General features: G+C 36.0%; 2 protein-coding genes across 3 annotated transcripts in view; one reads left to right on the top strand and one right to left on the bottom strand.

The window, feature by feature from the left end:
- Nucleotides 1–1,142: 1,142 nt before the first annotated feature.
- On the top strand, nt 1,143–22,046 carry LOC129945492 (uncharacterized). The gene is made up of 4 exons (XM_056055277.1): nt 1,143–1,493; nt 1,562–1,778; nt 14,086–15,687; nt 21,653–22,046. Exons 1-4 carry the CDS (start codon nt 1,370–1,372, stop codon nt 21,855–21,857), a joined length of 2,148 nt encoding a protein of 715 aa, XP_055911252.1. The 5' UTR covers nt 1,143–1,369; the 3' UTR covers nt 21,858–22,046.
- Nucleotides 22,031–26,161, bottom strand: part of LOC129945493 (G-protein coupled receptor moody) — a 21,196-nt gene continuing 17,065 nt past the window's right edge. For both annotated transcript variants that reach the window (XM_056055279.1, XM_056055278.1), the window contains exons 4-6: nt 24,919–25,549; nt 22,900–23,000; nt 22,031–22,772 (exon numbers count right to left, since the gene is read on the bottom strand). In XM_056055279.1, the coding sequence (XP_055911254.1) occupies nt 22,349–22,772; nt 22,900–23,000; nt 24,919–25,549 (1,156 nt within the window). In that variant the 3' untranslated portion in view covers nt 22,031–22,348. The remainder of the gene's footprint in view (nt 22,773–22,899; nt 23,001–24,918; nt 25,550–26,161) is intronic.

Genomic DNA, 26,161 nt, shown 5'->3' with positions numbered 1-26,161 from the left:
ATTATTTGCATTAGTCATTAATAGACAGTTCCAAATTGACTAGTTTTGTATGGCAATGTTGCGTTGACAGTTGCTTTATAAAGGCGCCAACTGAAATATATGACATTTATATACAAATGCTTGTATTACATTCGTTGTAGCCAGATGATGGCGTTTTAAGTTTTGTAAAACAAAACTGAAATAGCTAATGGCACTACTGTCATTAGTTAATTAGTAATAATATTTACAATTATTATTATTATTAACAATTCTTAATTCAGATTAAGTATATAACCTACAAAAACAAATAATCAAAAGTAAATAGAAGATCTGCCTTAGCGATGATAGTACTATAGATTTTATATACAAAGATGACATCTTAAAAACTAAATATGAGGTCCCTTATGTCATCTTAATCTGTCCAAAGTCATACCCACATCATTTTGACACTTAGATACATTTATTGGGTTTATCTACTAACACCCGTGGTGTGATGCTTAGTGAGCAGAGCTGTCATGTTAGAGGTCTTGGGTTCAATCTTAAATTGTTGCCTGTTCCAGATAAACATTTTTTCACATGTGCTGCCTCATGCGAGAATTAATAAATCCTCCAAAAGTAGTTTTTGTAATAAAAAGTGATTTCTCACATTACATTTCTGATTCGGCATCTCTTCCTAACATGGTTCCAATACCGGAATGTTGACTGGACTGTTGCGCCACCAAACTTATTCATGTTTGTACAACGTTACTTTATCACACTTACCTTTGTTTTTTTTTTTAATTGTGTAGTTAATATCTAGGACACAAATTCTTAATTTTTAAATTCAATTTCCTAAATTTGAATACAAATGTTTTAAATAGACTTATTTTTTGTTGCATATGAAATATTTTGTGAATAAAATCTATATTTTTATCATGACCCTATTTTATTTTTTACATTCGCTTTATCCTCAAGGTGGCGTTGCAAGTTATAAATATAAAATTAAGTTAAATAAAACTCCTGAAGCCAAAGTTACCGTAGCCACTAGGTGACGCTCTCGTTAAATACACAAATATACAATACACAAAGCTGGCAGTGCTCATCAGGTCACTTAATTTATTTCAACGTTTTCTTAAGCTGAATTATAAGAAACCTAAAGCTGTCAAACTCAGACTGACAGTTTGTTTAAAACTCTCGCTGAGCGAAAACTTCGTCTCTCGGTCTCGGCTCTTCGTTAATCGTTTTCGTTTTCGTATATTTTTGTAAATGTTCTACAAACGAAAGAGCGAACCTATCAAAACTAAATTTCTGCTAGAGAAAGTCTTTTTACATAAAAATTATTTATTATTTTAATTATTTATGAAGACGTCGCATTTACCAATAAGTTATCCATTGCAACACTCAAATTGTAATGCAAATAATGGATCAGTTTTCGCACGATTTAACAATTGCTTTGGAGGAAACCTCTCGTATGGGTGGCGTTCGAGTTGGTAGGTGGGGTCAACGTCGCAGGACCCGATCCACAGGAAATTTGCGTGAGTCTCTTTTAGCTTTTCTAATTTATCACATTTAGCTGTAAAACAAATACTACTTTTGTTTGTAGCCTGTGCTCCTCAACCGACAGAAGACTCGTCTAGCAGTCCGACAGATGCAGCAAATGGTGCACATACTAAAGCAAATGTCGATGGCCTAGATGGACTGAATAACTCAATACACAGCGACTCGGATGACAGGCAAGAGATGCGTTTGGCTATTAATCCGCGTTTACATACTGGGAATCTGGAATCTGATTCTCTTAACGAAAATTTCAGTCCAGCAAGGTAAGATTTTCTGCAATTTAGTTTGTGTTTTGTATTGCTTAGTTTAAGGTCATTAACTTGATTCGTGGCGTTTGCAGCTTGCTGCTATTTATCTTGCGTCTACTTAAGACCACAAATCTTAGCACATTGGTGAACGATTTTTCTTTGGAATGAGGAAAAAACAGTTTGTGAGAAGTTTTATGAATTATTTTGTTTTTGAGCAAAGACGAAGGGTGCGTTCTTATCTCTGGCAGTATTCGAGTTTTTATACCCAAGCCCCGTTTCAGTCAACCCATTAATTATCTAACTTGAATAAATGGGTTCACTAAAAAGAGTCTGTATAAAATTCGTCTTTGTGTCGGCTATTTGAATCAATATTCAAACGAAACCAGTCAAATAGTGCATAAAGTGTTAAAAAAATGAAGAAACTAATTTTATTGAAGAATAAGGCATTCATGCGATGGCTAAGTTACTTATAAGGTGGCGCTACAGACCTTTGTGATCTTTTCCATCTAGCTCGATCCCTAGCTAGATGTCTCCAGTTGCGCAATCCAAGTTGGGTAAGGTCATTTTCCACTTGCGTGCGCCTCCTGATCTGCGACTTCCTCTTCTTCGCTGTAATGAAACCAGGGGTTGCTTGTTGATATCTGTTCAAAACTTAGCTCGGCAGAAATAGCTTCTCTGATTTCATCTTGGTAATGTTGGTTCTCGGTACATTGTGTTACAAGGATCGGTCGAAAAAGGATGTGGCGATCTTTTGCGATTGCAGCCGTTTAACGTTGTATCTTCTATCAGCATATCCATATTAGGCATAAAGACTGGAAACCCAAGGTGCTACCTTAGCTACAACGAGCAAGTGGTCCAATTCCTCTGAAAGTTTGAACACTCATGATGTTGGAAGAGTGTCTAGAGTTGATCTGAATTTGATAAAATCTGGTTGACGCTAGATTGATTTGGAGAACTCCAAGTTCCTTTGTGTAAGTTGAGGTGTTTAATTCGGACCACAGCAAAATCGATGAGCTTGAATTCGTTATGGGAAGTGATGTCATGCGGGCTGTTTTACCGATTATTCCACCAAAGAAGTCTTCCCATCCAAGCAAGGCATTCAAATCTCCCTAGACAATTTACTATCGTAGCTAGGGCACTGCTCATATGTTTGGTTCATGATCTCAAAGAACATATCTTTGGTGTTGTTATCCTTCTCTTCTATGGGCTTGTGTGCATATTAGAGTGATGTTGCCGAATTTGGACTTGATGGGATTGGCCTAAGTCCTTAAATCGTTTATTTATCTGTCAACAGTAAGTCGGTTTTTATCGGAAAGTTGTTAGTACTTCGCAACTAACTTTTGTTTAGGTGATCAGAAATACCTGGTTCTTGGTTTGAGTTGGAATGGATCGTAAGGCCATATAAGGTGTTCACTAAGTAGTTCAACCTAACTGGAACTGTAGACTGTAAGTTGGTTATTTAAATACTACAACAATAACTTGACTGTTCTACCACAAGGGTGGAATTACATTTGTTTCGCGGGCTTCAATCGATCATCAAATTCCTTTATTTGTCTTTGGTGCGTTCATATCAGTTGAAAACCATGCATCACGGCACCGGAGCTGCCTGATTCAGGTCCTTCCAATGCAAAAACTTTTCTACCATCACTGGGATTTGAACCCTAATCAAGTAGCTTTTGGAGACCCTGCGTCACGGTACCGGAGCTGCCTGATTTAGGTCCTCCCAATGCAAACACTTTTCTACCGTCACTGGGATTCGAACCCCGACCACGTAGCTTTGGGAAACCATGCATCGCGGCACCGGAGCTGCCTGGTTCAGGTCCACCCAATGGAAACACTTTTTTACCATCACTGGGATTTGAACCCTGACCAAGTAGCTTTTGGAGACCATGCATCACGCCACCGGAGCTGCCTGATTCAGGTCCTCCCAATGCAAAAACTTTTCTACCATCACTGGTATTTGAACCTTGACCACGTAGCCTTGGGAAACCATGCATCACGGCACCGGAGCTGTCTGATTCAGGTCCTCCCAATGCAAGAATTGACAGACTATTATTAACTCACAAGTTTTTTTGTTGTTAATTCGGGTTCTTTTAATGTAAGGCATATTGCCTTGTTTACTAACCAAGCCAACAATGCATTGCAAAATACAAAGAAATACCGGACTCAAATCCCGGGTTGGTTTCATCTCAGCAATTCATCTGCTGCCGTCTGGGGCTGAAACCCAATATTCAGTAGATACTAGGCAGCCGATCGGTAAACCGGATTATCTATACTGCACTCATACAACCCGGTTTCAATTACCTTATTACTGACCCTCAATTTCTTGTCGACATTAAACGCCTTTAGAACTATGTAACCATTGAAAATAGAAGTGTAAGAAATGCCAAATGATTTAGAAATTTAGCGGTCAATATAATTCGTCATTTTGTTTTCATTTTAAATTTAAATTAAGGTTAATTTTTCCGTTTTCTTTGTACATAATTATAATAGATTTAAAATAAAATAAATATTGACACTAGTGACTTACAACTTTCAACCATTCCTGTGTGCGAGTTTTGTTGTCAGGGATGGAGAGGACCTACTGTTTTAAGCCGAATCCTTTGTAAGCGATTTTAAAATTTAAATTCTGTTCTTATGCCATTTTCTGTCAACCTGACTGGAAAAATTCTCAAATACATATTTTATTGATAAATATGATTTGGTAAATTGGTAGATTGATTGTTTTCAAAATCGCGTACATCCCCAGGTTCTTTTGAATAAACTTTTGCAGTTTTTTTGCACTCTTACCTTTTCGATTGGTTAAAATCTAAATATTATTTAACTCGAAGGGTTCAAATTGTTAAAAATAATGGTAATTTTTCGGAACGGATCTTAGTACCATCTAGTGTCCCTCCGGGCAACCATTTGGGACCACTATTGTTCCTATTATTTAACATATTCAAAAATTCATCATGTCTCCTATTTGCGGATGATCTTAAACTGTATCGCACCACTAAATCCATTCAAGATTGTACTTTGTTGAATGATAAACAATACATTCTTTGATACGGAACTCTTTGATTCGAATTATGAAGTGTACAGACCTGATAGACACTGCTTAAATGACATCAGCACTGTAGGAGGTGGACTTTCATCAATCTGATGTGTAAATGATTTGCATAAAAGTTAAAACTGTGACAGGACTGCTATACACTTACTTACTTACTTACTTAAGGTGGCGCTACAGTCCGGGGCGGACCTGGGCCTCAACCAACAAGCGTCTCCAGCCAGCTCGGTCCCTAGCTAGCTGTCTCCAGTTTCGCACGCCAAGTTGGTTGAGGTCCTCTCCCACCTGGGTGCGCCACCTGAGTCGCGGTCTTCCTCTACTGCGCCGTCCCTCGGGATTGGATTCGAAGACCTTCCGGGCTGGAGCGTTGATGTCCATCCGCTCTACATGACCTAGCCATCTAAGCCGTTGGACTTTGATTCTGCTAACTAGGTCAGTGTCGCTGTACAGCCCGTACAGCTCGTCGTTATATCTTCTCCTCCATTCTCCATCTATGCGTACGGGACCAAAAATCGCCCGAAGAATTTTTCTCTCGAAGCATCCTAAGACGCTCTCATCTTTCTTTGACAGGGTCCAGGCCTCAGCGCCATAAATGAGAACCGGGATGATGAGTGTCTTATAGATGGTGATTTTACATGCTCGAGAGAGGACTTTACTTCTCAATTGCCTTCTAAGTCCAAAGAAGCAGCGATTTGCAAGAGTTATTCTTCGTTTGATTTCAGCGCTGGTGTCGTTGTCTGCATTAATAGCGGTGCCTAGGTAGACAAAGTCCTTAACTACCTCAAAGTTATAGCTGTCCATGGTGACGTTTTGTCCAAGACGTCGTCGTTCAGTGTCCTTTTTTGATGACAGCATATACTTGGTCTTGCCCTCATTGACCACTAAACCCATCTTCTTCGCTTCCGTCGCAATGCTCAAAAACGCTCCACTGACATCACGCTTTGATCTTCCAATTATGTCAATATCATCTGCGTATCCGAGTAATTGGATGGATCTTTGGAAGATTGTGCCTCTAGTGTTGACGATTGAGTTTTGCACAATTCTTTCCAGAACGATGTTGAAGAAGTCGCATGACAGTGCATCGCCTTGTCTAAAACCTTTTTTGACATCAAATGCATCGGTAAGATCTTTTCCGACCTTGATAGAGCAGCGTGCATTCTCCATCGTCATTCTGCACAAACGGATAAGTTTGACAGGGATGCCAAAACTAGACATTGCTCGGTAGAGCTCTTCCCTATAGATGCTGTCATACGCGGCTTTAAAATCGATAAAGAGATGGTGGGTATCGATTTGAAGCTCCTGGGTTTTTTCCAAGATCTGCCGTAGTGTGAATATTTGGTCGATAGTGGACTTTCCTGGTCTGAAGCCACACTGATAAGGACCAATCAGGTTGTTGACGAATGGCTTCAGACGTTCACATAATACGGCAGAGAGGATCTTATACGCAATGTTAAGGAGACTGATGCCTCTGTAGTTGGCGCAGTTTAGAGGGTCTCCTTTCTTATGTATCGGGCACACTATGCTGAGATTCCACTCATCGGGCATGCTTTCTTCCGACCAAATTTTGCAGATGAGTTGGTGCATGCTCCCTACCAAGTCATCGCCTGCTGCTTTGAATAGTTCGGCGGTGATGCCGTCAGCTCCAGCAGCTTTGTTTGACTTAAGTTTAGATATAGCTATCTTCACTTCGTCAAGGTCGGGTAGGCGGAATTGTTGATCTGCGTCGCCGAGGTTGAGTGGTTCTATCTCCCTTACAGCGGAGTTCAGTTCGTCATCGCCGTTATATAATTTGGAGAAGTGATTTTTCCATATTCTCAGCATCGACTGTGGTTCTACTACGATGTTCCCTTGATCGTCTTTACAGGCTTCGGTTCGTGGCTGGTACCCTTGGGAGGTTTTTTTTACCTTTTGGTAAAATTTACGAACCTCATTCCTGTTGTGACATCCCTCTATCTCCTCGATCGCGCGCTTCTCATGCTCTCTTTTTTTCCGTCTAAGAAGCCGGTGTTCCTCTCTCCTCTTCTGCTCGTAGAGCTCGCGAGCAGCTCTAGTCCTTTTGTGCAGCGCCGTTTTGTATGCCTCTTGTTTCGCTGCGTGCGCTTGCCGACATTCGTCGTCAAACCAGGGGTTTCGCTGTGGTGGCCGTGTGAAACCTAGCACTTCAGAGGCGGCATCTCTGATGGCTGCAAGGCAATGTTGCCACTGGTTTTCAATGCTTAATGCAGGAAGCATAGGACTCCTTAGGAGGTTACTAGAGACTCGATCGGAAAAGGACATGGCAGTCTCTTGCGATTGTAGCCGTCTAACGTCGAATCTTCTCACAGTACTTCCTTGTTTTGGCTTGGATCGGGATATCCGTAGCCGTACCTTGGCTACAACGAGGTAGTGGTCCGAGTCAATGTTGGCCTCTCGGAATGTTCGGATATCCTGGATACTGGAGAAGTGTCGTGCGTCGATCGCAATGTGGTCAATCTGGTTGACGGTTGATTGATCAGGAGATTTCCATGTCCCCTTGTGGATATTAAGATGCGTGAACTGCGTACTAGCTACCAGAACGTCTCGTCCCGCAGCGAAATCGACCAGCCTGAATCCGTTGTCGGAGGTGGTGTCGTGCAGGCTGTATCTCCCGATTATGCCACCAAAGATGTCTTCTCTTCCTAGCTTGGCATTAAAATCTCCTAAGACAATTTTAATGTCATAGCCAGGGCACTGCTCATATGTCTTGTCCAAGAGCTCGAAGAACATATCTTTGGTGTCTTCATCTTTCTCCTCTGTTGGGGCATGCGCGCATATTAGGCTTATGTTGGCGAATTTAGCCTTGATGCGGATTGTCGTGATGCGCTCGCTCACACTGTTGAAACTCAAGACTTTTTGCCTGAGCCTAGTTCCAACAACAAATCCACACCCAAATAGACGCTGTCTTTGTTCACGGTAGCAGTCGCCGTAGTAGATATCGCAGTCTTTTAGTTTGCGTTTACCCGGTCCATCCCATCGCACTTCTTGGATGGCTGTAATATCTGCCTTGCAGCAGTTTAGGGCTTCCGCTAATTGTTCGGCTGCACGTGGTCTGTTAAGGGACCTAACATTCCACGTACATATCCGAAGTTCGTTGTCCTTATTTCGTTTGCGTGGGTTGTCAACAGTGAATCCGTCCGTATCCGAGGCTTGTTGTTGCTTCGAAACTATTATGCTTTTACGTGGCCAGGAAGTCACCCCGACGGCACAACCCCCAACCTGGAGGGCCAGATCCTTAGTATAACTCCAAGGAAGGGGAGCCGGATGAACCGCTCCTTATAGGCCTGGGCTCCGAATATGTCGAAGAAGCCCTATAAGGTGTTCACTAAGTAGTTCGACCTTACTGGAACTGTAGACGCCACCGTTGATTCTATCTCGAGAATTCGTCCGCTGCCGCCTGGATAAGGAGAGGTGCCTTAGTGGAAACACCTCTCCCCCCCTCTCTCGTTTGCTGCCCCCAACAACTTTCCACTGGGGTTGGAACCCAATCTCCAGTTGAGGTACTAGGCACCCGATGTTCACCGCGGGGAGGTGAGAGTAGGAGTTGATAGACAGAGGTGGGTTTTGAGAAAAACCTGTGGACGCTTGTGTCCTCTTGAATGCACATGTCTACCATTTGAACATCTGCTATACACTATCGCCACATATATACCTCCAAACTCTCCTAACAACGTTTATGCAAACTTAATTAATTGCATAGTCTTAGGGCATTTCAATCTTCCAAACTTGATCGGGACTAAACAGACGCATGAGAACTATCTATCTTCTATTAACATGTCCTCTACTAATGAATTCTTGACAATGGACGGCCTTTCTTCATGTGGACTAAGCCAATTTAATGGGATTGCCAACAACTTCAACAAAATTTTGGACCTTATATTTTTCTCGGACACACTCAATGCTGATATTGCTATAAATTCAGCCCATACCCTACTTGTCGAAGAAGACCGACATCACCAAGCATTAGACCTATCTTTTAATTTAAATGTATGTAATGTTCCTAATTGTTTCAAAGAATATCTTGAATTTAACTTTAAAAAATGCAGACTTAATAAAATTTTCAACCTGTGATGCAAAACTGTCCGTCATCCCTAAGTTATTTGAGTCAATTATTTGTAAAGTCATATCGTTTGATTGTAAGTCTATAATTTCAACCTCTTTCATTTCAGTTCATTGTTTAGATTCGTTTGAAAAACGGAAACAAGTTGACTGTGTCTTCACAGACTTCAGTAAGGCCGTTGATAAATTGTGCCATAAAACATTAACTTCCAAACTTAAATACCGAGGACTTTGTTAGTTGGGTTTCGTCGTACTTATATAATAGATCATACAGCGCAGTTTTTAGGAATTAGCGGTCATCATATTTTTGTAAAAACTCTGGCGTACCACAAGGTAGTCACTAAGGGCCTTTACTGTTTATTTTGTACGTTTACGACTTACCTTCTATTAAAAAACACTCATTTGTTTTAATTTACGCTGGTGACATTAAAATTTTCAAACAAGATTATCTAAATAGTTTAAGCGAATGATGTTTTATAAATAAGCTTTTACTAAACATAGACAAATGTAAATTAACGTTTTTTACACGTAAACAAAATGTTTTGATTTTCAATTATCAATTAGACTCTTCTTATTTGACTAAACTCTCTATTTTCTCTGACCTAGGTATTATTCTTGACTCAAAATTAACTTTTACACATCACTATGACTGTATTATTAAAAAAGGAAATAAGACACTCGAATTTATAAAACGGTTTTCACATGATTTTCGCGACCCAGACATTCTTAAACTTCTTTATATAACATTTGTAAGACCCATATTGGAATATGACTGCATAATATGGGCTCCCTTTAACTCAGTCCATTTAAAGTAAATTTTTTCAATACTTCGGTTAACCTTTTTTTTAAATTGCTTAAAGCATTGTAAATCTATAAATCTAATAATAAATGTAATATTAGTCTTAAATAAATAAAAAATTGGTTTATATGCAATTTTCGGATCTGTCAACCTGACTTAGAAAATTCTGAAATATTTTAGAGATACAGTGGCTCACACCTTATAAACAATAAAATGTACTCAAAAAGTACAAACGCAGGAACTTAAATTAGCATTAAATCTTTAAAATAACAATTTAACCAACTTTATTTATTTTGAAATCTTAAATTTAATTTAATGTTACAGCTTATTTGACCCACTTTGTTTAAGGAGCAACTGCTCAATCAAAAACATGGGAATATCGAAAATTTTTACATTATCAGACTAAATTATAAGTTTCAGTTGTTTTTCATAAAGGCAGCACGATTTTTAAACATGGGTAACCGAACAACTATTGAACAACGTGAAATTGTCCTGTTTCATCACAGGAATGGACTTTCTTGGAGGAAAATAGCAGAAATTGTCAATATTCCAGACGGCACGGTGAAGGCCATAATGAACCGTTTTGGGAAGAAATGCTCCGAACAAAATATTTACTGCGCCAGATGAAAGATACATTGTGCACAAAGTGAAGCTTAACCCCAAAACTGACTAGTGAGGTGACTTGGAAAGCCTTCTAAAACCATAAGACGCATTTTGAAAAATAACGATAGAAGAGATACTCGAAAGAAGCCTTTCATTAACAAGAAAAGCCGAGATAGTCGTTTAAGGTTCGAAAAAAAATCTCATTAAAAATGATTTGAGAACGGCAAAAATGGGTTTAACGGTTAATGAGCACAAAACAAAGTACATCCTGTCGTCAAGAAAGGACCTATAACACCAAAGTCTTGGTTAAAACGTCACAATCGACAGCATAACTTTGAGGTAGTCAAGGACTTCGCCTACCTAGACTCCGCTGTAAACGCAGAAAACAACACCGGCGCTAAAATCAAAAGAAGAGTAACTCTTTCTAACCGCTGTTTCTTTGGACTAAGAAAGCAATTGAGTGGTAAAGTCCTCTCTCGAAAGACCAAAGTGTCGCTATATTATACCCTTATCATCTCCGCCCTACTATACGATGCAGATGCATGGACTATGACAAAAGCAGATAAAAGCACTTGTTTCGGTTGGAGAGAAAAGTTCTTCGTGTGATCTACGGTCCCGTATCCATCGAAGGGGAGTGAAGGAAAAGATGGAACGACGAAATGTACGGGCTGTACAGCGACGTAGACTTAGCTAGAAGGGTAAAAGTCCAACGACAAAGATGGCTGGGTCACGCAGAGCGCATGCAAACCAATGCTCCGGTCCGGAATGTCTTTGAATCCACACCCACAGGACAGCGCAGTAGAGGAAGACCGCGGATCAGGTGGCGGAAAGTTACCTCACCCAACTTGGAGCGCGAAACTAGAGACATCTAGCTAGGGACCGAGCTAGATGGAGAAGCTTGTTGGGTGAAATCCAAGTTCACACAGGACTGTACCGCCACCTTAAGTAAGCAAGTAAGCTTTTGAGAGCAAGTTATATTTGCGGACAATTCAAAGTTTAACATTTTCGGATCCGACGGGCGATCTTATGTCTGGCGCAAACCAAGTACAGAGCTCCAGGTGAAGGTGGTCAAGTCAAGGGTTGGGCCTGCATGTCAGCAGCCGGAGTTGGGAAGCTGGGGTAAAATTCATAAAATGGTGTACCTCAATATCCTCAAAAAAAAATTTGCTCCAAAGTGTAGAACAATTGGGCATAAGATGCTCGTTTCGGTTTTATCAAGAAGAAATATCAATAATTGTCCATGGCTGATTTATAACTGTCCCAACGTCATAAAACCCCCAGCACATTCTTCGGATTTGAATGTTATAGAAAATCTGTTTCTTTCAATACAAGTGCTGGTGAACAAGGTTTTGGATTAAGTCCATTAATGTTTGCACTATAAATAGATAATGTATCCAAAGATTTCCCTGGTAATATTAAGGTTGGTGAAACATTAATAAAAATTCTCAGTGTTGGGGTTAAGCTTCACTTTGTGCACAATGTATCTTTCATCTGGTGCAGTAAATATTTTGTTCGGAGCATTTCTTCCCAAAACGGTTCATTATGGCCTTCACCGTGCCGTCTGGAATATTGACAATTTCTGCTATTTTCCTCCAAGAAAGTCCATTCCTGTGATGAAACAGGACAATTTCACGTTGTTCAATAGTTGTTCGGTTTCCCATGTTTAAAAATCGTGCTGCCTTTATGAAAAACAACTGAAACTTATAATTTAATCTGATAATGTAAAAATTTAGAGACTGATATAATAAACACCGATATTCCCATGTTTTTGATTGAGCAGTTGCTCCTTAAACAAAGTGGGTCAAATAAGCTGTGACATTGGAAAATCCAATTATTTCGTTTTTCTTAGGTTAAATTTAAGATTTCAAAATAAATAAAGTTGGTTAAATTGTTATTTTAAAGATTTAATGCTAATTTAAGTTCCTGCGTTTGTACTTTTTGAGTACATTTTATTGTTTATAAGGTGTGAGCCACTGTATCTCTAAAATATTTCAGAATTTTCTAAGTCAGGTTGACAGATCCGAAAATTGCATATAAACCAATTTTTTATTTATTTAAGACTAATATTACATTTATTCTTAGATACGCGGATGACATTGTACTATTGGCGGATAATCCCATAACTTTGCAGTTACAAATAAACAAGCTGAAGCGTTTTTGTGATTTATGGGATTTAAGTGTAAATGTTGCAAAGTCGAGAATCATGGTTTTTGAAAATACTCATCGAAGAACATCTTCCCAAGAGAAATGGTTTTTGGAACGTGTAACAATATAAATAGTAAATCAGTTCAAATACTTACATACGTTTCTTCATAACTCATAACCTTGATTTTCGCACACATGTATAAGAAAAATACATTGCAGCCAAAACGGCAATAAATCTTATGTGGAGTAATTTCTTCTGCAACAAGTACTCGTATGTGGATGCAACTGCTAAATTTAGAGTGTTTGATGGAACCATTTAAACATGCCTGTGGTATGCAATACAAGTGTTTGGCTATCAAAACTTAGAAGAGTTTGAAGTAATTCAACGCTTATTTTTCAAGCGCATCTTTAAACTGGATATCTCAACACCTACATATGCAATCCATACTGAATCCGGTATGCCACAAGTTTTTTTTTTAAGAGTTTAAAATCAAATGCTGATTATATAATAAAAGTTATGAAAAGGCGTGACTCAAATCTTCAAAAACAGATATTAAAGTATGCTCTTAGACGTCAAATATCGCCATTTAAAGAATGGAATGATCTAGCTTTTGAAAAAAGTGTAGACTTCGTCCTCAATAATACAGCCCATACCAATTGGCAGGACTTATTCTACAGTTGTATAGCTAAAATAGATGATTCCCTGTATTTGCAATGTCTGAATAGAGCGCAGACATCGAAAACTAGGCTTATGTATAAAGTATTAAACCACAAAATTTTTAATCGAAATTATTATAACGAAAAACTCACTATTAATCAAATGAGTGTAATCTTTAAAGCAAGGACTGAAATGCTTTGTTTAAATTATGGACCTCATAGAACCGCAATGAAACCGAAAACATGTATCATTTTCTAGCTGTGTGCTATAAATAATTGATTTAATTTTGTTTTTGTTATCTTGTTGTGCAATTTTAATTTTAGTAAAACAAATGAAGTGATTTTGTTTACGTTATAAACCTACTGGACCTTTCTGCATTTTTATTTTTCTGGTACCTTTCTTTTCTTAAAAACAATTCTCTCAAAAACTTGTTAATATACGATGGGTCAATAAGCTTTGAGCCACTGTAGATATGAATTGGCCAATTGATAGTTAGATTGTTTTCAAAATTTAACTAAAAAAATTGTTGATGAACGTATGCACATTGTTCAATCTGTTTGAGATGTTAACGAAACGTTTCCCTAGTTAGGAAAACAGATAGCTGCCCGTTCTGTATCTAACGTTCTTTTAAGATTCCTTAAATGTCTTTCTGGCCTAAAATGATGTTACTGTTTATTAGTTATAAATAATTGGATTGACATGACGAATTTAAAAAATGAAAGCACTACCGTTTCTCCTTTAAAAAGTTTCTCCATTTTTGTGTTTCAGTATTTTTTTTTTATTAATTTTTGTTATAGTGTATAGTGTTCCTTTTAAAAGATTTCTTTTTCTGCCCCCTCTAAGCAATAAATGCTTGTATTTTAAGACTGTAAAAAGCTCATATCACTTCTTGATATCCTATAGTTTAGCTTGCCAGTGTTTTCTTACTAAGACCACTCCTACTGGCACTAACGAAATATAAATAATGAATAAATATGTATGTTTTGTTTTGCAGATTCTTTCGACCTAGCACCCGACGAAAGCGTAAATTCAAACGCATGGCTGTAGAATACGAAACAACTTCAAAAACTCCCACAGTTTCTGGTGGACTCCACGCTGGCAACATCGAAATTCCGACAGAATTTACATTAACAGGTACTGGTACAGTAAAAAAGAGAGCTTTGCGTCATGCTATACAAGATAGCTATCGAGCGAATTTATTTTTTTGTGGCAAACGCAAACGGTCGCACCGTGATCGATGTCATGACCATGAGCATGGAAAAGCACATTCATCGAGTGTACCACGCCAGAGTCATATGTTCCCGGTAAAACATTCTCTCCAGGAACACAAATCACGCACAAGAAGTTTTTCCTCTACATCGAAGGTTGCATGTGATCGAATACTTCCCTTAAATAAAGGTCTTATCTCGAAAATTGAAAAGATCTCGCAACAGCAGCAAAAAAATCAACAAGAATCGCATGCCACTCCCCCAAAATGTGCATTTCTATTTACTCCTGTATCACCAGTATCAACAACACAAACATCCACGGGTCGTGCAATGTTAGCTCAGAAGCTAGAAACAGCATCTTTCGATAGCTTTGCATCGATTACAGCGGCTGCTGCTGTGTCTGGGGTATCGGTGTCGGGGTCCTCGGTACTAAACTGCGATAGCATTACGAATCGATTTATGCAGCAAACAATTCCAGAGCATTATGCTCTTAAACAGCAGTCAATGACAACTGGGAGAAAAGATTATAAAAATGAGACCACAGTTTCAGTTCCGGTCCCTGTGCCGGGCACATGCGGCCTCTCCTTTAGTCAGAGAAAAAAGAAATATTATCGTTTGCGCAGGGAGCAGATGAAAATGCAGTTGCAATTCGAAGACCCCAACTCAATGGAGTGCGGCGAACTAAATGAATTCCTGAGTTCAAGTTCGCTCAGCTCCTCGGAGTCGGAAAACGAAAGAACAAACGATTCAGATCGCGAAGGTGATGATGAATTAACTGATTGGCCAGGAAACGAAGTGATGAATAACTTCGATGCAAAAAACGATTTCAAACGAAAACTCACGAAAAAAAGTGGTAATTTGCAGCAGAATAAATCCGATGAAAACGCTACGATTGGTGACGATGATACTCTAATGAGCGCGGATGAATTGGATACCCCTGTTAATAGTGTTCATCGCCACATGTCGTCTGCTCCAATAGCTATTAACAAAGGATTGCAACTTAATGGAGGTGTTGGTAATTTGTTAAGTCAGAAAAGCTTTACGTTGCGCGATGAGACCATGGATCAATTTCGTTTTCCGATCCGACAGATCGAGAGTGAAATGTCTGGTGAGACATCGAATCCTTTTCTAGCCTCGCCGCCCTGTAAGCCGGGTGAGATTCGCGAGATTCGTGCTGGGTGTAGGAGAATAAAGGGAGAACGAGCTGCCTTTTCCATAAAGACAAGCGTTAATGAGAGGTTGGCACGATTTCTACAAGATGCTCGGCAGTCGAATATAAGATTGCCTGACATTGAATTTTATGAGCACGAGAGTTTGATAAACTTAGCCAAATTGTACTCTTTACAAATGTCCGTCGATAATGGGTGTGCTGTGCTAACTAAAACCAGGTAAGCTATTGCTCAAATCGATATAATGAATGTTTTAAATAAACTATAAAATATATTTTTTAAATATTTCTAATTTAATGGGTATTTTACTTTTTATTGGCCAAAAAACTGTTGAAAAGTCGGTTGCACCTTATTATGTTGTTAGTTTTCATTCCAATGTCCAGGCTTAATGTTTTTTAAACTATCTCTCAAACAGACAGAACAATAAAAAAAAAGACGATGAACAATATTATTTGTCTGTTAGATGCAACGGAATATGGGTACGTTACTACGGTAGTTGCTTCTTAAAACTTCATCACGTAGGTAGAAAACTAGACGGAGACTTTTGCAAGGAAAATACAGATCAAAGCGTTCAGACAAAGAGATAACACCTTACAAAATATTGAAGTCTATCAATACTCAAAGTCAACTTATTTAAAGCATATCTACTAAAAGATGTCTGTAATCTTAATGCTTATAAAATGAGCTACGGATTTCGGTTCACAAATCATCAAATTTCAACTAATAATTAGAAAATTTAAAGGTATACAAAATATGACTCTTCTGTGAAAGCTTTACAATTGAATTTATCTATTTTGTCATATTTGCACGGATTACTCAAATATGAGCTTTTGCGTTTTGAGAAATAAGAATGGGACAGAAAATTTATAAACAAGAATTTCATGAATTTCACCCTATCAATGGTCTCCTAAAAACCCTTAACTTTTACTACAGACGTACATAGAATAGCAAGATTCGAAGCTGTTAATCTGTCCGAGACAAAACCGTGTTGGGACTCAGCAATTACATAATTGGTAAAAAATAAAGTGAAATTGCATATGTTGGGTAATTCCCTGGTGCTACCAAAGTGTTAGTAAAGTTCCAAGAATGCTTACTGTCAATTCAACATTTAAAGCAAACTTATTAGATACAATACAAACTATTAAGCATATCAAACTCATTCTGGATGATCAAATAATTATGATAGTTGACAAAAAGTGTTCTATAGTTTTTCAAGTTCTTAAAAACTTTTTTTTTTCTTTTTTTAAAATTTGATAGCATTTTGTTAACCAGGGAGGGTTGGAGTTTTGTTTAATGAATCGAAATATATTCATGAGAAGCTTGTTTTAAAAATAATTTAAATATGTCAAACGCTAGAGCTAAGTCTTGACCCAAAAAGATAGTCTACCAATGAATAGAAATAAATGATTTTCATAAATCAAAAAACTTAATACTGTCATAAGAATAGATAGACATACACTGCCGCTCATCACCACCGTTCATATGTATTGCAATGACAAATCTTTTTTATATATTGAAAGAAAGAGCATTATTATTTGCTTGTTTTGGGAGAAAAAAAATTGTTAAAGCTTACTGTTATTCTCCCACGGTAGCTAGACTAAACGTATTCATAAAAACAAGCATTATTTTGGCTCATTTGAGTAGGTTAAACGGATGAAATGGAATAAAACAATACAAATTATTTTAATTCAAAGATTTATTTTACCCTTTTGTTTTGTATGATTATTTAACAGAAGTAAATAATGAGTGTTAACACCTGTTTTTAATATAGTCTCATAAATTCAAATTTTCCAGGTATTGAAGCGAAATTTCTGACCAGGCTTTTTAAATGGCTGCGATTAATGACCTTTTGTCTTCGAATTGCCTCCCTGACTTATACTTTGCGTCAGAGAAGTCCCAACACATTCTATTTTATGTTAAGGTTAGGGGAGTATGGGGGCCACACCAGTATCTCCACATTTTTACTCCCAATCCACATACTGCCTTACTGTCCTCGCTGGATGGATAGGGGCATTATCATGTTGGGGTATCCACTATATTGGTCTAAACAGGCCTTTTCTAGCACACCTTTATACGAATTTGCATTCATTCTCGGTCTAACAAATCGGAGCTCCAAGATTCCGTTGAAGAAAATAGCTCCCCACTACATAACACTGCCTTCACAGCTATGCAGCCGACTTAAATAATGCTCCTCTTTTAGAAGGTCATGCAAGTAATAATTATAGCCGTCAGGGCCCTCTAAATTGAACTTTTTATCATCTGAAAAAATCACTTTTTTCCACTCTGACTTCCACGACATCTATTTCTTACATATTGGAGACGAATTACTCTCCTTCGTTAAGTGGTGGATTTTTCTGATTTTTTTTTCTTTTCAAATGAAAGCACTTTTAATAACGCGTTTTACCGTAGATAAACTGCAATTGACATCGGTTTTTATTTTTGACGCGGAATCATGAGAATTAGAAGCTGCTCCTGATGATAGCACGTCTATCAGCCATTGATGTGGCATTTAGTCTAACTACCGTGGGAGAGTAACGGTAAGCTTAAAACCAATTTTTGTTCGCCCAAAACAAGCACAAAATGATGCTATTTAAACACATATTTAAAAAAGATGTGTCATTGCAATACATATGAAGAGATGCCAACAGTGAGGTAAAAATATTTGTGAAACTATTCAAATGAGCGGTAGTGTACAACATGATGCGTGCTGTTATAACTGGAAAATTGAATCAATATAAATATACCATACTTCGAGTTCTTTGTTAACAAAAACTAAGTAAAGAATCCGATCAAGCATATTTTGAATAAAATTTAATTGCGTTTGGGTAATCTGAATGTATAGTATACATCCATAACTACGATCTCAATACTATCCGAAACGTTATAAAACTTTAGAGCACTACATGAACGAATATAGCTCACACATAAATATATATTATCATTTTTGACAAATGATACATTAACCATTAATTGGTCTACATCAGAATTGTGGAATAATTGACTACATATCAAGTAAAAATTAAACCCCAACAGCTCTATCAAACCTGGTTGTCGTCCCAGAACGATCTTTGCTAGGAGGTAGTTTGTAATTTGTGTGTTAATTTAATTGAAGTTTAGTTCATTTTGTCCCAAAACGCAATGAATTTTACTTCACAACTCTGAACAGAAACTTTATAATTTTGCATACAACCAACTTCCAAGTCCTATGATGTGGGCAGCATACCCTCCACCCTTAAGCATACTGTTTTTTATTTATTGTGCAAGAATTGGAAATAAGTTCGTGTGGGAATTGGTTCATAATTAACTAATTTCTACCGTTGGGACTTGGGCCCGTTAGCTGATAGTGACACAAAGTGCTTTGCACCAAACGTGAATTAAAACATAAATATCGTTAAGTAAGACTTATGTGATAGAACAAGTTAATCGTATAATATTTATGTTACACAAAAATATAATTTTGAGGTTATTATTAATTTGAATTATTTGCCAAAAACAAAAGTTGGGTAGCTTTTGAGGATATTTTGTTTACGATAGTTATTAAACCAAACTTCTACAGATTTAGGTGTATATGAAATAGATTGTTCCCAATCGGGCCAGTCACTTTTTTAAGTACATTGTAAGATATTTAAAAATTCAAAATTTGACTGCAAGGGGACTGACGAGGACTTAAAATTTAATAGTAATCACTTAAAATCACTTTGTAACAATTAAAAATAATTATTAATATGTAATACTGGAAGAAAATACTATATGAGTTTTCAAAACAGAATTTTGACATTTAACGAAAAGTTCTTCCCTTATCTTTTACTACTTTCACATAGTTTTACTAAATATTTCTAAGTAATCAACAAACAATATAAACAAAATCTAAAAATATTCATCTTAAAAGTTAAATGAAGAACAATAAAAGAACAATAACAATAAACCTGACTGACGCGATAGGGCAAACGAAAAAGACGAAATTTGAGATTATAATCAGGACTAATGTTTTTTTTTGGAATTTCGAATATCAACAAACTACATTTTAAGAAATCAAAGTCTAATATGAAAAAATAAAAAGTGGCTGGGATGCGACCTACACTGATAACTTCCCATCGTTCTGTCAATTTGTCTTCCTTAAAAGTTTGTAGGTTTACTGGTTGGGTTAAAAAAGTTGTTTGTCGAATTATTCTTAGAAATTTTAAAATTACCAACAATATTATTCATATAAAGAAATAGTTTAGTTTGAAAATCTAGTTTTGTTAAATATAGTTGAAAACAAATGTTTGCCAATTAAAGTAGCATTTCTTAAATTTTTACAAATTGGATGAATGAAATTAGTTTGAGAGATATCAACAACCGAACATCAATTTTTACAAAGTTTGCGTACTATTTTTTGTACACTTTATTTTTTTTATGAAAAAACGGACTGATGGGTTTTTATAAAAAAAAAAAACTACTGAATATTGAAAACAATATTTTCTGTGAAATAAAAATAGTTTGAAGACAGTATTTTAAATTTTTAAGAGCTATTTGAGTCGTAAGTAATTTTTTACCAAGTTTTAGTATTGTTTTTTTGTTAGGTTTTTATTCGATTTTTTTCACGAATTTTCCGAATGTTGAAAACAATATTTGTTATAAGATAAAATTAGTTGGAACCCATGTTTCCAAAGTTTTGAAAAGATGTCGAAATTCAATTTTTACCAACTTTGAGTAATGTTTTTTTAGGTTATTATTTTTTGTAAAAAAATCTGTCAATTGGATGTGTCTTAAAATTTTACTGAATGTTGACAACAATATTTTTTAAAAGATAAAAGTAGTTTAAAGACAATATCTTAATATTTTGAAAAGATATTCGAGTCGAAAATCAATTTTTATCAACTTTCGTTAAATTTTCTTTTAAGTTTTTATTTTTTGTAAAAAAAACAGTCAATTCGATTTTTTCCAAAATGTTTGCGAATGTTGAAAACGTTATTCATCGTTGCCCAAAATTGTTTTGGAGGTAAAATCATTTTGTATTTGTAAAATATTCGAGGCAACACATTTTTTTGTCAGTTTATTTGATTTATAAAAAAACCGTTTATTGGATTTTTTTTTTCAAATAATATATTGTTTGGTATCACGTTACAATATATAATATACAATTTAATTCAAGTCTCTAGCGTTTTTGGTTCGTAAGATAATTAGGGTTAACCAAAATGTTTACCTTTTTTAAACTGCTATGGTAAAAAAACCATCCACGCAATTGTCTTATATGCCCTTTTTGCATCTTTCTGCATTATTATCTGTAAAATTTATTTGAAGTCTATATCTTCTGGTTCTTGAGCTATGGAGGACGAAAAAAACATCGCGAACGTACGGACATACGAACGTATGTACACACAAACAGACATCTTTCTAGAAATTTTGTATTTCGACTCTAAGGACTTTGAAACGTCAAGAAATTTCAAAATTTTCGATTTTACAAAGATTTTACAAATCGGACCCATTACAATAACTTTCTAAGTGAAGTTAAAAATAAACTTTAGATTAACAAAAAAAATACCGACTCACCATAGGACTTACGTAGCAAGTGTATAGACAAATTGTGGGACCCGGAACTAACTTCATTACAAACATTAAAATTCAAAGTAGGATTTGACGTTGAGTCGGCGATATTTCGCTTAAATTTTAAATTTAAATAACACACAACGGACTGAACAATGAAACTGAACACAAAATTTCATATTTTTTTTTAAATAAAGTGGAGAACACTGCATGAAAGTTGTAGTATTCCTGTATTTATTAAACTATGTATGTACATATATACATCACAGATTGTATTAAATTCATACGTTTTTGCAAATCAATAATAATATTTAATATATTGTTGGTTTTCGGGGTTGTGACATGCCAAAGGACGGACGTTTTAAAAACTAATTGTGTTTTTTTTAATAACTTGTATTCGAAATGAAGAACTGAAATTGGGTGACTAAATAAAGGTTTTTCCATTTGCGCAGTGATTTTCTTTAAACACGATTTAAAGACTTGAATGATTTATATCAATATATATCTACATATCAGTATAAGTTGGAACAAATCGCGCATATCAAAAACTTGAAATGATTTTCTTATCCGTACATTTAATAGTCGTCGATATGATTTAAATGTTACTTTTGAAATGTAAATTTATTTTAACACAATTGTAACAAATTTTTCCTTCCAGTAACACAACTCAATCAGTGCAAATCGATCATCATGGCCTTCAGAACTGTTTATTTTTGAGTGACTTCAAGAGACGTTGCTACGATGGACGTTTCGGAATGACTGATGCCGACGAGGACAGTACTCTCGCTGAAGCGTCAGTAAAATTCTCTAATGCTGGACAAAGTCCACCACCAGAAATAAACAACAGACTGCCAAACAGTTAGCCACTTAATATATAATAATTTAAAACAAAAAATATATAATTTAAGTTTATTTTACCAAATAACCGCCATTAACAAAGTATATAAAATAAAATAAAATACAATATTTTCACAGAAATATAAATAAAATATATATATACATAGAATATATATGTATACAAATAAAGATAAATATTTAGTAAGATTTAGATACATGGTTTTGTTTTAATTTGTTTGGCAATATTATTGAGTCCAATAAGGCGTAAAATAAATAAAATGTAGCTTATCAATAATTTCATATGGGATGAGTTTATTAAATATGTTTGTAGATCCTTTTTTGGATCTAAGGGTTGATCAAGCAGAACAACTTTATGGTATGTCAGGTGAACTTTACTTCTTAAGTTTTTTTTTCTTTTTCAACACAAAATTCAAAGTCTTTTAAGTTGAATGGTTTATTTTAATGTTTTGTTTAAAAAAAAGTTTTAAGCAAATATACAAAATGTTTTTTGTAATGGTCATGCTGGCATCCTTAAGTTACTAGGCTTTTTCTTCACTCCAGTATTGTACCGATGTGTAGATTTACTGTCCATTTTACAAAGTAATAAATTCCAATATGCTTGTCGGTATTCAGAGGACATTACAACATAAATGATTGGATTTATACAAGTACTCAAGTAAATGAGCAAATATCCACTTATATTGATCCAATGTATTTCAGTGACACCTTTCCAAATCTTTGTAATTGTTATTGGCAAGTAGCAAATAATAAACGAGAGGAAGATGACTGATATCATCTTAAGTAAGCGTTTGTCTTTCTTACTCATTCGTCCAGGATAAAGAACCGATGTATTTGAATTGTTTATTGTTGAGTTATTGCGGTACCTTCTGCTAGTTACTTGATTAAATGATGTTTTCAGAGCTTTTGCCGAGAATCGATTTCTGAAAGTAGTTATTTAATATTCGTTATTAGAATTATTTATAGATTCCGAGTGATAACCACAGCTTAAGATTAACTTAAGTTGTGCTTGTAAGACATGAAGATGAAGATTAATAGACAATAGATTACCCTTTTTTGTCTTCCTCGCTAGACACATCATTTGATTTTAAAGGGACTTCTGTAATAAGAGCTTCCTCTAATCGCAAAGGCGAAATGGGATTTCCCGAAATCTACAAAATATAAAAAATAAGTTTTAGGTAAGTCATTACTTGTGCAATAGTCATAAAATGTTATTAGTAAATTTTTAGCAATTTTCAATCATGCCTCATGAATTTGAATGCACTTCCTTAGATTAGGTTAGGTTTAAGTGGTTGTTCGTAATGGAATAGGACACACTTAGGCCAGTTTAATGGCCCATTGTGATACCACATAAATCTTGAGGCTTAAAACGCGAAGAAGTCAGTTTAAGTCCCTTATAAAACGTGAGTAGCTGATTATGTGTATATAACAAAAATCGTTTAGATCGTTATAGAAGATTTTCCTAAGTAATTCTTGCGTTTTTAAGCTAGAGCAGGGCTTGTACAGAGAAGGTTAAGAACTGTTTCCTTTCCTTCCTCGTCCTACAACTTCAACAAAAGTCATTTGAAAATATGCCTAGCCGCGTTGTGTGCTTTGTCATTATACAGTGCAGGGTTGTGACACCGATTAACGAGCTTATATGCGATCTGCTTAGAGATAGCAAGCACCTTGATCGCTTTAAACCTAGTGTAGGCAAGATGTTTTTTGTGACCTAAAACGTGGTGATATTATTCTTTATTCCACCTTATGTTTGCCTTCTTGATAGCGTCTTGCATTAGCAATAGTTTACATGTAGCGATTGTTATGCCAGTATTAGCCAAACGTGGAAGAATGGGTTGTAGTGCACCATTTCTGGCGAGTTCATCAGCCTTACAATTTCCTGGAATATCTCTATGGTCCCGAACCCAACAAAGGTGAATACGAGTATTAAAATGTTGTGCAATCTCCATTAAAGATGGTCGACAGTAATGGATTGTTTAGTTTGTAGAAACAGAGTCCAGAGATTTGATAGCAGATTTACTATCCAAGAAAATACGGATATCAGATGTTGATATCACGTTTTCTTTAAGCCAGGACAAGACTTCTTTTATCACCAAAAGTTCCACTTGGAACACGCTACACTGATTGGGAAGGCGGAATGAAACCAGCGCCAGTTATAGCTATCATTGAAATCAATCTATAAAAATGTATTTTTCTATTTTTCAGACGGAAATTAATTTTCCTTTATGTTCAGAAGTGAAACGAATGTTCCACTGATTTTTGTTCCAATTTCACACAATCCCAATGACAGATTTCTGTCAGTAAAAATTTGTCGGTGGCTTTCAATGAGGAAATTTTTTTCAATGACAGACATTTTTAATGAAAGCTACAAACGACCTGCTAAAAAAGTTCCAATGTTTGTTTTCAATAATGAAAACCAATGATAGCTCGACAGTCGCCTTAGTCTCACCTAAGAACTTTTATTGGATTCCTTTAATAATGGGTAGGTTAAAAAATGGAATTTTGGATTTCCTTGATAGTAGAACTAATTCGGTTTAGTGTGGGTCCACACCGATCATTTTTTAAATTTTTTTTACGGCATTTTGTAAGAGTTCCTTTACGGTGTTAGGATGTTTTCCTGAAAACGCTATAGTAACGTCATGCGCATAGACAATCGTTCTGAAACCCTATGCACCCAGAAAAATTAGGATTTCATTACCACCAGGTCCCAGAGGAGAGGGGATAGAACACCACCTTGCGGTGTCCCTCTACTAACGAATCTTCTAGCAGAAGAGTTGAAAAGATGCCTTCAAAACAGAAGTGTAAGGTTGCTTTTCGAATCCTCTAGAAATTAAAAAAAAAGTAGACAATACTAGACTCTGTGAATAATAAAAAGAAGGCTGAAGAACAGTCTCACTATAAAAAAATAAAAGTTATTTTGTGTTAGGTTGTGGTTCAAAAAGTAGTGAGAATTTAAATTAACCATTTAAAGCAAATTCAAGGAACAAATGCAATGAGCTGAGTGATTGTACAAATGCGTTTTCTGTTCATAAAATATTTGTAATTTTTTTTTGTAATTTTTCTTCATACCTCATTGTCATATCCACTATCTTTTTCGTAAGCTTCAACATATGATTTCATATTCCCTTGTCCATCTTTAAGGGTCTCCCCAGGGTTTTCAATTGTTGTCATATCGTAGTTTGTTGGAGGATAATCACTTTCTACACTTGAGTCAATATATTTCAAATCATCGTTTCGTAGCTTTGATAAGTAAGGACGCATTTCCCAGTGCTGGTCCTTATCATCCGAAGAAATTTTCAAATTAGTCTGTTGAGAATTTTTACTTTGTGTCGTGTTGGAGTTGGATTCTTTACGTTGCTGATCCATATGATTACGTTCTGGTGATGTTTTGGTTTTTTCCATATGAATCGATGATCCGGTATTATTAACAGGCTCTCGAGACCTCAAAGCAGCCTTACGAACAATATAAAATATTCTCGCATAACAGACAACAATGCTTAAGCACGGCACCACAAATGCCATTACAAATAACATTTCCTTTGGAGAATTGCCATTTTTATCTGGTAGTATTGAACAAGATCCGATTTCTGTATCAAGTCCAAATGAACCCCAAACACCACGGTATGTTGGAATGAGAATTAGGAATGCTACAATCCAAGTGGCTGCAATCATGATTGCCAAATTTCGATTACGGTAAACTCTGGAAGAGAACAAAAAACAAATTGTTTTTTGAAATATCAGAATCGTTTACTTATGGAGGCATGTACATAGGAATGTGCTTCAAATTTATTTTATTCCTAGTTTTAGTTTTTTTTTCATCAATCTTTATAGACTAGATACTAAATAACATGATTTTTGGGGGCTAAATGCATATAAAATTTAAAACAATAATAAATATTACTAAATTGGTTTACAATTTCTCCAAAAAATAAATAAAATAGCGCGGAATAAGAAAGTTTTTTTTCGTTGACTTTAAGTCTGCTTTTGACTTGGTTAATGGGTATGCACTTTTCTACAAACTTTCCCAGCTAGGTATATCTACGCAAGTTCATCCGAATTGTAAAGTAAATGTGTTCCGAATCAAAAGCAGCTGTCTGGGATGGTTCAACTTACTCGGACTCTGGTGTAAAAAAGGATGCCTTTTAAGTGGTCTTCTATTTGCACTTTTTATTAATGATTTAAAAGCTTATCTACCTGGTGGTCTCCACATTGCTGACTTGAAAGTAATGGTATTACTTTATGAGTCTCATAAAAATCTCCAACTAATGATAAGTCGCCTAGCTGATTATTGCGATGGGGACTTGTAATTAAT

The sequence above is a fragment of the Eupeodes corollae genome, chromosome 2, assembly GCF_945859685.1.
Source record: "Eupeodes corollae chromosome 2, idEupCoro1.1, whole genome shotgun sequence".
NCBI classification, from domain to species: Eukaryota; Metazoa; Arthropoda; class Insecta; order Diptera; family Syrphidae; genus Eupeodes; species Eupeodes corollae.
Note: the sequence above shows the minus strand (reverse complement) of the source record. Positions and strands in the feature narration are given on the sequence as shown.

Excerpts from the sequence above, each read along its gene's own strand:
- LOC129945492 (XM_056055277.1), top strand. The coding sequence starts at position 1,370 with ATGCAAATAATGGATCAGTTTTCGCACGATTTAACAATTGCTTTGGAG. Across the intron at positions 1,779-14,085 it reads GAAAATTTCAGTCCAGCAAG|ATTCTTTCGACCTAGCACCC; the intron begins GTAAGATTTTCT and ends TTTGTTTTGCAG. Across the intron at positions 15,688-21,652 it reads GCTGTGCTAACTAAAACCAG|TAACACAACTCAATCAGTGC; the intron begins GTAAGCTATTGC and ends TTTTCCTTCCAG.